Here is a 12,055-nt window from a genome sequence, read left to right as displayed (position 1 = left end):
AAATACTTCAAGTACATGCTGAAATTTTGCTTTTTTTTTTTTTTTTTTGTTATTTTTATCAAGTTTTCTTGCTCTTTGTTGGTCTGCTGCCAATGTAAACACATTAGATATCTCTCTGGCATATCGCTGGGCTCCCATTCGCTTTCTTGCTGTGCAACCTGGCTCTGTTTGTGGCCGAAGTTTTATTTCTGGTGTCGTCGCTTCGTTTCTGGCCGAAATATTTGCCTAACAATAAAGCCAGCAGCTGCTGGATACAAACACTTATTGCCGGTGTGCTGAACACACTTATTTTTGCTGCTTAACGCTTATGCGAATTGCAATTGCGATAAGCACGCAGCCGGGCAGCAGGCGAGATGGATGATAGATGGGGGGGCAGGCAAATCAAATGGCATTTGCATTTTTGAAGATTTTCTCTGGTTGACTCTCGTTTCTCGGCCATCATGCCAATAATTTCCAGCGCTTGGCGCGTGTCCAATTTCCACCCACACAGAGACACACACACGCACACACACATACACGCACACATATATATATATATACGCACACATCCATGCTCGCACTAAATATTCACTAAATGCAACCAAATTTTGTCATTTGTTTCAGACGTGATTTGATTACACAAAGCTTTCCCAGTTTTTTTTTTTTTTTTTTTTTCTTGGCCAAAGAACTTAAACGAATCGCCGCTCTGAATCTCTGAATGGAAATATGCGCAAAAGTGAAAGCTGCGGCCAAAGTCGAACAGCTAAAGGATTTTTCAATATGCGAGGGTAAGTCGAAGAAAAGTTCTGTTCAATATAAAGTCTATGCATATATTTAAAATACAAGAGTTGGGCGATATAAATGTGAAAACATTTAACTACACAACTTAACCTCAAATTTAGGGGAAATTCAAGTCAAATATAACAGTTTGGTTTGAGTCGAAGAAAAGTTATATTCAATGTAAAGTATATATATTTAAAGTTCATGAATTGGGCGATATAAATGTGACAACTTTTAATAATTGTCTGCAAAGTATAAACTAAAAAAAACTTATCATTAGACGGCAAACGCACAACTTAACCTCAAAGTTGAGGGAAATTCAAGTTGAACATAACGGTTCATTTTGAGGTTAGGTTTTCCTATTGTTGCTTAACTGAACTCCTGTAACTGCCCGCTCATAATCAAGTATTGGATCAGTTTCAAAGCTTTGCCCAGCGAGTGGCAAAACTTTCATTTCATTTCGGAGCGCAGGTCGTCTTGGCAATGGATTTGGATTTGATTTTGAATTTGGGCACGTAGCCACCCAGAGCTGCACCTGCTGTCATCTCTTGCGAATGTGTCTATGTGTGTGTTTGTACGGTTTTCTTTGTTTGCCAAGTCCTTTATAATAAATAGTTGAGTCACTTAAGGGGATTAATGTTAAAATTAGTTGATGGCAATGGCTGCTGACAGTTTGCCAGAACAAATCAGTTGGGACTCGCCGTCACAGCCGCACACATGCTGAATATTAGATTTGCGACAGGATTACAGATTAATTTGTATTGCTTTAGAAATGAAATCTGTCAGCTGCAGAAGTATTTCATAATTTGCGGTTGGCTTCCCTTTGACATGCGTAAATGAATTTTGTTGTGAAGTAGCCAGCTTTGCTGGTAATTCAAGAGAATTCCAAAGAGGTTCATAATTAAATGACAAATTTTCCCCCTTACATTACAATTTTTGCCTAAGCTTATTGTAAATATTCAAATGAAATTGACATAATGCATATAAAATTTCTTTTCCTCAAATCTCTGTATTATAATCTTAAAATAATGCCAATGTTCTTTAAGCTTGTTTCAAGTCGAATCTTCTTAAAGCTATCGCATTTAGCACCTATAGTAAACCCTCCTCGTTGCCCCAAAAGCTTTATACTTGAATTTGCATTACTTGCGTTGGAGCACAATTTACGTACTTTATTTTTTGCAGTGTACGTGCATGAAAGCAATTTACTTTATCAATTATGTTTATCTCCCACTTTTGCTCAGTCATTAGTGTTATTTGCTCGGACTTCTCCCCACTACAACTTATTACACCCACACTAAGCTTAACAGAGAGAGAGAGAGAGAGAGAGCCGTTGATCATTTATGCACATGCATATTGGTTGCTGATAAAAACTATTTAATCCTGTGCCTTATTGACTTACGTAATTGCATTTAATAATATTAAATATTTCAAATATGTTTAGCCAGCTATCAATGCCTTTTCGATTAACACGCCTCTCTGCATAATTCGTTGTTTAAATAGTTATTAGCTTGTTATTTACGAAAGAAAAAATAAACTTGCTGCTGCTCGCTTTATTTTGACCTCTCTCTCCCTTTGCTCGCTCGCGCTCGTCACGTGCTCGCTCTGCTACGCTCTTCTGTTATGCTCGCGCTGCTACTGCTTATTCTCCCACTGCTGTTTCGTTCAGTAGCTGCGCTCACCAATACAAGCACAGCATTTGCCGGCTCTATGGGAGAGTACAAGCAGCTGTTACGTTTAGTGGCGTTTCAGCGGTCGGCTGTGTAAGACGCAGACAAAAGTGCACGGGAGTTGAATTGAGCGCGCTTTAAATTAGCCACCCCGCTACCCTCTTGGCCCAATGGCGCTCGTCGAACTGTTCTTTCTGCTCACGTTTCTTGGCGCGCTGCTCTACAAATGGTCGGTATCCAGTTTTGCTTACTTTCGGCGTAGAGGCGTGGCACATGAGCGGCCACTGCCGCTGCTTGGCAATGTGCCGCTCTCGGTAATGCTCGGCAGGGATTCCTATGTGCGGCACAGCATTGAGCTGCATCAGCGCCTGAAGCAGCACAAGGTGTATGGGGTGTACAATCTACGCGAGCCGCTCTACTATCTGGCGGATGCGGACCTGATACGTCAGGTGGGCATCAAGCATTTCGAGAACTTTGCCAACCATCGCCAGGGCATTGGAGATGAACACGACACCGGTGATAGCTCCGTCTTTTCGAAGTCTTTGTTGTCCCTACGCGATCGACGCTGGAAACAGATGCGCAGCACATTGACACCCAGCTTTACGGGCGCCAAGATACGCCTCATGTTCGAGCTGATCAACGCCTGCAATGTGGAGGCGGTGCGTTATGTGGAACGCAAACTGGAGGCTGGCGGAGGCGAGGGCATTGAACTGGAGCTCAAGGAGTTCTTTACGCGCTATACCAACGATGTGATTGCTACGGCTGCCTTTGGCATACAGGTCAACAGCTTCGTGGATGAGGAAAATGAGTTCTTTATGCTCGGACAGCGTGTTTCCCAGTTCAGTTTCTGGGGCGGCATCAAGGTGCTGCTCTATATACTAATGCCCAGGCTCATGAAGGTAAGGTTAACGCGCCAAATGGTTGGTTTTTAAGGCCCGCTCTCTTAATCCGCTACTCGTTCAGGCGCTGCGTGTGCCTGTCATGGATCTCAACAATGTGTCCTACTTCAAGCGTTTGGTATTTGGCGCCATGCAGGAGCGCCGCGAGCAGCACATAGTGCGTCCGGATATGATTCAACAGCTGATGGAGGCGCAGCGTCTATTCAGAGAGCAGCAGCAGCTGGAGCAGGATCTGGACAAAGATGCCGCAGAGTTCAATGATGTGGATCTGCTGGCACAGTGCCTGTTATTCTTCTCTGCCGGCTTTGAGACAGTCTCCACCTGCTTGAGCTTCACCAGCTACGAGCTGGTCATGAATCCACATGTGCAGCAGAAGCTCTACGAGGAGATTTTGGCTGTGGAGCAGCAGCTGGCGGGCAAACCATTGGACTACGATAGCCTCATGGGCATGAACTATTTGGATTGCATCGTCTCGGAATCGCTGCGCAAGTGGCCGCCCGCCATAATCATCGATCGCATGTGTGCCGCGGATTTTGAGCTGCGCGACGAGGCGGGGGAGCTGCTGTTGAAGCTTAGCAAGGATGATCTGGTGCACATACCCGTTGTGGCGCTGCATTACGATCCGGATAACTTTGACCAGCCGGACGAGTTTCGACCCGAACGCTTTGACAAAGAGCACAAACATGAGATTCGACCCTTTACGTATATGCCCTTCGGCGTGGGCCAGCGCAGCTGCATCGGTAATCGCATGGCCCTGATGGAGGTCAAGTCGCTCATCTATCAGTTGGTGCTGCGCTTTCGACTGCTGCCCACCGAGCGCACCCCGCTGGACATGATGGCCAGCATTGAGGGCTTCCGGATGCAGCCGCGCGAGCTTTTCTGGTGTCGTTTCGAGGCTAGGCAAACACCTGAATAATTAATCACAAATAGCTGAAGGGTTGCTCTGAGCAGCTGCAGTGACACTAGCTAATGTGCCGGTGGAACTGAATAAAGCGCAGATGTAAGCTTTTAGTGGGCTTAATTGTAAGCATCATTACAATTAAGACTGCCAGAAGCTTTAATGGTTCTGTAGCTATCGCAAAAAAATGAAAACTTTTATTTTATTTAGGTGTGTTAAAGCAGCCATTCCAGCTAACTTCAATAAGCAGCTTTGCAAGTTGAAAGCTTGCAATACAACTTATTTCATTTAAGCTTAAATACGATTACTTTAGACTTGATGCTTTGAAAGCTGAACATATTAGCTTTATTCAAGCTTTAACATGTTTTTTATTAAAGCTTAACGATTCCAATAAACCGTATTTCATTCAAACTTTAACATGATTACTTGAGACTTGAAGCTTTTACATGAGCTTAATAAGCCGAATTCAAGTTTTAATCTGTTAACAAAATTCATTATATTTAAGCTTTACGCTTAAAGCTTTCAATAGAACCCACTTCATTCAAGCATTAACATGATTATTTTACACTTGAAGCTTTTATATGACTTCAATACTACTTTCACGCCTCGTTAAAGCTTTTGTTGGGCTAAATTGTAAGAGCTCAATACAATTATGTGTGCGTCTAGCCTTGATGTGCTCGTAAGCCAGTGTCATTCATAAAATTATGCAAAAAAAAAAATATGAAAAAAGTCGAAAGAGGCAAAAAAATAACCGGAAAATCAGGCAATTTATTACTTTGTTGCTGTTCGCGATGAAAAGCTGACAAATTTGCCGTGGCAATGTTTCACTTGCTAGGTGCCAACCGCGACAAGCCGCGTCATAACACTGTCAGGACTTGATGGCCGCAACGACTACAACAACAACAACAACACAACAACAACAACAAAATAAAAACACAATATATATACATATGAATGGGCGACTGTGGTTACAACAACATTAAAGCCACAACAGAAACAAGAGACGTGTAAAACAAAATCACACGCGGGGCAACATACGAGCAAAATATAATTTATAAGGAGAGGGGGAAGGAGGAGGAGAAGTTTGGGTAGGAGGAGCTGTTAGCGGGTACACACATCCATACACACACACACACACACACACACATACACACGCACACAGCGATGTTGTGCCACAGGACATGGGACACAAAGGCACATTAAGGATTATTTATTGGACGTTATTTTTCAGGCGGCATTAAAATTTTCTTTATATTTTTTTTCGTGCAATATGAATTATATTTCACTTGTGTCATAAACCGCGTAAAAAATGCGATGCCGCCAGCTCAACTGCAAAACAACACCAAAAAAAAAAACAAGATCGTGTGGAGCTGGAGTGCTTAAAAATATAAACTGACGCACGTCGATAAAGTATTTTATATTATTTAACATTATAAGCCTAATATGGGGCAGACAGGTAAAATGCGTCTGTGTGACTGTCGATGCGTATTGTTATCGATAACTTGAATTCGGCGTGACTATCGATTATAGTTATCGATAACTTGGCATTGATATAAATCACACTTCTCTAGGTCGCTGCTTGACAGCTCTCCGCATAACTTCTTCTTCTTTTGGGGCATACAAATAAACTTTATTTACATTTAAAAACCAATCGATAGTTTTTGCTATCGATAACATGCTGAACTCTTAAATTTTTTTAATATCCCAAGTTTAGATACTGTTTTTTCTTCTGTTTCTTATTAAAACTATATTCATAAGCTTTGCTGATTTGTTGTAGTTGGCTGTGGCTATTCCACTGGGCTTCAAGTGCTTTGCTTAGGATCGTTAAGGAGTCGTATAGCGCGATTAAAAATGCAATTAGCTTGTCCACACACACACAGCAATACACATTTATTTACACAATGTAACACACGTAATTAGCTGCATATTTAACTTTGGCCCGGTGGTTCATAAAACTTTTAACGTGCTTCAAATTAGTGGCGCACTGTTTTTTTTATTGGCAACCTTTGCAAGCTGTTCCCGTTGTTGTTTGTTGTTTTTATGGCCAGCAGCAGCAGCAGCAGCAGCAGCAACACGTGCAGCATGTTAATGTCCTTGTCAGGAGACTTGCAGCTGCTGCAGTAAGGATAACTGAAAATTCAGCTGGTTTTGCGTTGCCTCTTAAACATTTAACTGCGGCAGCCAACGCAACGTATGCGTAATCTCTGCAAATCTAAGCGCAAACGCGTCGTCAACAACCACATCAACAACAACAACAAGAACAATCAGGACATCTTGACTGTTTTGCTAGTGTTTACAAAAAGCTTATCAATCAATCCTGGCAAGCAGCATAGACCCACGCGTGGGTAGTCGGGGTCGTCGTCTATCTGACAGAGGTCGTAAAAAAAAACTTTGGCGCCGCGACCGCCAGACGCCAAGCACATCCTGGCCCAGTTGCAAGCCAGCGTCAACCCTTAACGCCCCGCATGCCAAGAACTTGGACAATAAAAATTGCCAAAGTCAGCTGCGGCTGCTGCGCGGGGCGACAGCCAAGGACGATACAATGATAATGCCAAGCATAATAACAGCCAAAACGGCGTCATCGCAACAACAACAATAACAATAAGAGGGAGGAAGGGGGTTGGTGAGAGGGGGGGGACGTCAACATGGCAAAGCCAAAAGCAAGAAACGCTCGACACTAACCATTTTTTGCCACAATGGGAATTGTCGCAGAAATCCAGCTACGCGTCCTTAGCCTTTACTTGCATCCTTGCGATAAACATGATGTGATAACATTTGCTATATGTGTGTGTGCAAGTGTATGTGTGTGTGTCTTTGGGGCGTGCCGCAGCAAAGATGAGCGCGTAATCAATGGCATCAGAAATAAATAATATAAAGCATATGCATATAGAACATGCCTATATGATTGAATGGTTGTAAACAATAGCAACATCTAAAAGCTAAGAAGCCGATTTGAAAACAATTATTATAAAGAATTAGTTGTTAAGTCATTCGGTCGGTAAGTCAGTCAATCAGAGAGTCAGTCAATCAGACAGTCAGTCAATCAGACAATCAGTCAATCAGATAGTCAGTCAATCAGACAGTCAGTCAATCAGTCCATCAGGCAGTGTATCAGCAAGTCATTCAATCAATCAGCCAGTCAGTCAATCAATCACTCAAGCAGTTTGTCAGTCAGTCAATCAATCACTCAAGCAGTTTGTCAGTCAGTCAATTAGACAGTCAGTCAATCAGTCTATCAGTCAGTCAGTCGATCAATCAGCCAGAAAGTAAGTGTGTCAATCAATTAATCACTCAATTAGTTTGTCAGTCAGTCAATCAGACAGTCAGTCAGTTGGTCAGTCACAAACTCAGGTTGTATGTCTGTCTGTCTGTTAGAGGACACTGTTTCGTGTTTAAAAAGGTTTCTGTACTACAAGTCAACTTTATAATATTGAGAATTTCTGCCACAAAACGCCAATCATCTGTACTGGACATGATAAGAACTCCTTACTTGCGGAGTATTTCTTTATTTCTTATATACTTATATCCTAGTATCTTAAATGCATAAAAATATTCGATTTAAACCCGCATAGCTGGCATTAAGCCGTAACCCCTGCTCATCTCTGTCAACTGCCGCACTTTTCACTTGCTTGCAAGAAATTGTTTTGTTTTTGTTTCTGTTTTTCTTGTATACGTTGCTTTAAGCATTTTATTTGACTTGAAGAACTTGGCAGTTGCTGCGGCTGCTTCCTCTTCATTTTATTTTCCGCTTATTATATAAATTGTATAAAAGCGTGCGCGAGTCCTGTTAACGTCTCCTAAAGTTGCACATTCAATAAGTACCGAGCACTATAAGCCCATATTTATATATATACATATAGACATGACTTAAAGCGAAGGCGGAGCTGAAGGAACAGAGCATAATTTGAAGCATCCTTGAGAGGCAAGTTTCTTCACAAGTTTTCATGCATAAGCATAAGTATATTTTTACTCTCAACTCGAGTTGTGTGGCCACGCGTTCAACAAAATCAACATAATTTTATTTAGTCGGGGCTTCTATTTAATACAAACACATTTCAAATGTTGCCAGCAGCTGGTTGACAACATTTTTCAAGTGCATTTGGCAAACAGTCTGATTGTGGTTTCGGCTGGTTCGAGCCACGGACTGTGGCCTATTGCAGCCGGCAGTTGCATAAAATAATAAATGGTCATAATACCGAGGGGTCTGATGAATTTGAGAGTGGCTAAAAAATAAAGTAGGGGATTGGAAAACAATATCTCAAATGTTCTTTATTAAATGATTGTGCGGAAAGTTATGTGCCAAAAATCTTGGGAATATCTTAAGAATTGTAGTTATTATGGTCAATTGATATGAAAATTATCATTTTTTGATATTGAGATACATAAGTTTATTTCCTTATATATTGTTGCATATATAATACCTATACTTGTACTCTGATATGATATATTATATGATATCATATGATATATGATATATGATATATGATATATGATATATGATATATGATATATGATATATGATATGATATATGATATATGATATATGATATATGATATATGATATATGATATATGATATATGATATATGATATATGATATATGATTATATAACTATTGTTTTGTGATGGCAGTGGGGCATGTATCGAGGTCGATATATACTATATTGTAACTATACTCAATATAGTGTATATATATCTACATATATAGAACTTATCAACTTTATCTATGGTTCCCTCTTGTTATAAAAAGCTATGTTCAACTATCTAATACTCCCTCTATAAAATTCTATGACTACAGGGCATCATTGTTATTGTCTAATGCACATTGAGCCTGGCCGAGCATAAATTTGTTTATGTGTGTGTTTGTCTGCCTGTGTTTGTGTGTGTGTGTGTATGTGTGTGTGATTGTGCCTGTCATTGTCATAACATAAAAAGTGCTGTTGCTGCTGCTTCTGCTGCAAAGCATAAATCCTTTTCGGGCAACCATGATGATGGCTGTTGTGCTGCTGCGGGGGCACCTTCTGGATGTGCCACATATTTGTGTGACATTTTTTTTGGTTGCATGGCCACAGTTACGTTACGCGCATGTGGCATGTGGCATGTGGCAGTCAGGTAGCAGCTTTTAATATTTCTATTTTCGCAGCACTAAGCTGCCTTAATGCCACCTGCCAACTGCCGCAGCAACGGCAACAGCAGTTGTTGTGCCCCGCAGCCCGCCCGCTCTCCTCTCCTCGCTCATTTATGCACCAACTGCTGCAGCTTGTTGTGTGTGGCACGATGCGGGCGTTGCGTGATTTGTGTGTGCCCGCGGCAATTTGCCAGAGGCGAACAGGCAAAATGCATTTTGTTCATCGGTTTCGCTTACAGCGCAGCCGCAAAATATGCTACAAAATGACAACAAGCGGGTTTTAAATGCGGGCGGCGCATGAGTAACGGGGCATGGCTTAAAAACGGATTTTTAAAGGGCTTTAAGCTAAAATGTATATGCCACAATACTCTATACTCTATTTATGCCAAGTTCGTGAAAATTAAATGAATGTGTCTTTGAGTTCTAAGTTTTGTATAATACACAGGGAAGTTAAATTTCCTTTGAAATTCCCAATTTAAATTTGACTAGCTACAAGCTGGGAATACATATTTCCCTTGGGATTGTTAATTCCCACTTTTTATAAGTTATGGCTATAAATCGCTTGCTGAACAGGTTCTTGCGTTAGAAACACAACATTTTTATTCAGTTCACAATCGTTTTTAATATTGCGAGCTAGTTCCGAGCTATTCTCAAATTTTCTTTAGTATATTACGTGATAATTGAGTTTTTTTTCTAGTCCCTTTATTTTTAGGCCCGCAACAAATAAATTGTTAGCTGCATACTTGGCCTAACGCACAGAAAATTGCAATAATGTCAAGCATTTATGGCCAACAACAAAGCGAATTTCAGGAATTTGCCCAACTCGAACTCGAACTCAAACCCAAATACACACACCTACGCACACCTGCACACTCGGCACATCCGGCACAACGGTCACCATCAGCGGCGCCGCGTTCCGGAAGTCACTCAGTTGACTTCGTTTCAGGTTGTTCTCGTTGTTATTTTTGTTGTTGTTGCTGGCAGCTGGCGCTGCTTTTTAACATTATTCAGCCCCTGCCCCTGCGAAGGCTATAGCCCCGCTTCGTCTGGCGTTAATGAACAGCAGCCTGTGGCAGGTGAAAGAAGCTGAGGAAAAAAATACAAGAAATGCGGCAAAGAAATCGCTTGGCCAACTGCCATTTGGGCGATTGCAAGGGCGAGGGGGAATATAGAGAGGGGGGGGGGGGGGGGGCAGCGGGTCGCTTGGTGCGTGGCTCAACTTACTTTTTAGCAAATCCGCCAGTGTCGTAAAGTCGTTTATTTCAACTGTGGCGAGACGTAAATGAAGTTAATGTCCTCGTCGTTTTACGACTGTCCTTGCTTGCTCCAGCAGAGCCCCAGTTCCTTAGCTCCTTCAGCTCCTTCACTTCGGCTGTCTCCCGCTTATCGTTTCTAACTTTGCATTGCGCTGGACCAGTTGTTGTTGTTGTTGTTGCTGTTGTTGTCGTAAATGTGCTTTTTTGGTTGTGCGCGCCTTTGACAATTGCTCGGCTGTGTGTGTTTGTGTGTGTGTGTGCGGCAATACAGGTGTGATAATAAGTATAATGAGTCTGTTGGCGACAGCTGAGCTCAATTCCCATTTTCTTTGACTGCGTAAATTCTACGACATTTTTTACGCACTTTTCATTAGGCGCATTTGTGCCAGCTGCTAATGAAGATCTAATGTCATTAGCTAAACTTAATTGGATTAATCCAACAACAGAGTTGAAATTTTCTAAATAGCTTAACTACTTGCATAAGTGCTAAATAGTATCAAATAGTTTGGTAGTTACTCGGATAACCTAGTTATTGTGTTAAGCGCAATTTTAATGGATTAAGCTTTAATGAGCTTCGCAAACTTTTAATGGCAGTCTAAGTGCCATTTTTTTTTAACTGTATGTCGAATGGAATTCTGCTGTTCAAAATACCTGCTGTTTGTCAAGTGATTGGCGGATTGCCAGATTATCAAGTCTTATATTCAGACAGTAAAGTCGCTTAAAGCTTTATGGAGCTTTTCTTAGCATATCATGCTAATGAAAATATTATATTTAAGCTTTCAGTCAGTTGCATTTGCTGCACTAAAAGTGTACGCAAGCTTTAAAGAGCTTTTAAAGCTGTTCAAGTTAAAGCTCAACAGATGCGTTGAATTAATTACCACCGACTTTATTGATATCACTTCACCCACTTATATGCAGCCAAGATTCATCTTGACATTTTCGGCCCGTGCCATGAGCTGCCTTAGGGGGCGACAGTGCCGCGCCTGTCAGACAGTCAGATAATTATGCCCGTAACTGGGCGTCTAACTGATATCGTCTGACTCTTACCAGTCGCTGCTTTATTAAATCTAATGGCCGCTGTGGTTGCTCGAAAGCACGAAGGGTGGATGATGGTGGCACGGAGAAGTGTTATGGCTGTTTTGGCATTACAATAAATAACAAACAGAGACCCGGAACAGGCAGCCCCACGCACAGCTCGGTAGCCCAGTTAATAGTTGCTCTGTGCACCATTATATAAACATGACTTTGACTCTGTGTCCCGGAGATGGAATCGGATCTGGCTGCGTTGCTGCTCCCAGTGCCCGAATTGACTTTAGTTTATATTGTTTTTGTAGGCTCCTTAGCGCCAATCGTGCTGCTGTTGTATGTGTATTTTTTTATTTTTGGTTTTTTTTGGCACAGATAATCAGGCAGTCAGCCAGCTGAATGTTTATGCCTCTGTCTGTGTGT

General features: G+C 41.7%; 1 protein-coding gene across 1 annotated transcript; it reads left to right on the top strand.

The window, feature by feature from the left end:
* The first annotated feature begins 2,492 nt into the window (after positions 1–2,492).
* On the top strand, positions 2,493–4,974 carry Cyp9c1 (Cytochrome P450 9c1). Its single transcript, XM_002048770.4, has 2 exons — positions 2,493–3,325; positions 3,390–4,974. The coding sequence occupies exons 1-2, from the start codon at positions 2,597–2,599 to the stop codon at positions 4,239–4,241; spliced, it is 1,581 nt and encodes a 526-aa protein (XP_002048806.1). The 5' UTR covers positions 2,493–2,596; the 3' UTR covers positions 4,242–4,974.
* Positions 4,975–12,055: the final 7,081 nt, after the last annotated feature.

This window comes from Drosophila virilis, chromosome 5 (assembly GCF_030788295.1).
Source record: "Drosophila virilis strain 15010-1051.87 chromosome 5, Dvir_AGI_RSII-ME, whole genome shotgun sequence".
In the NCBI taxonomy this organism is placed as follows: domain Eukaryota; kingdom Metazoa; phylum Arthropoda; class Insecta; order Diptera; family Drosophilidae; genus Drosophila; species Drosophila virilis.
Note: the sequence above shows the minus strand (reverse complement) of the source record. Positions and strands in the feature narration are given on the sequence as shown.

Excerpts from the sequence above, each read along its gene's own strand:
- Cyp9c1 (XM_002048770.4), top strand. The coding sequence starts at position 2,597 with ATGGCGCTCGTCGAACTGTTCTTTCTGCTCACGTTTCTTGGCGCGCTG. Across the intron at positions 3,326-3,389 it reads TAATGCCCAGGCTCATGAAG|GCGCTGCGTGTGCCTGTCAT; the intron begins GTAAGGTTAACG and ends CTACTCGTTCAG.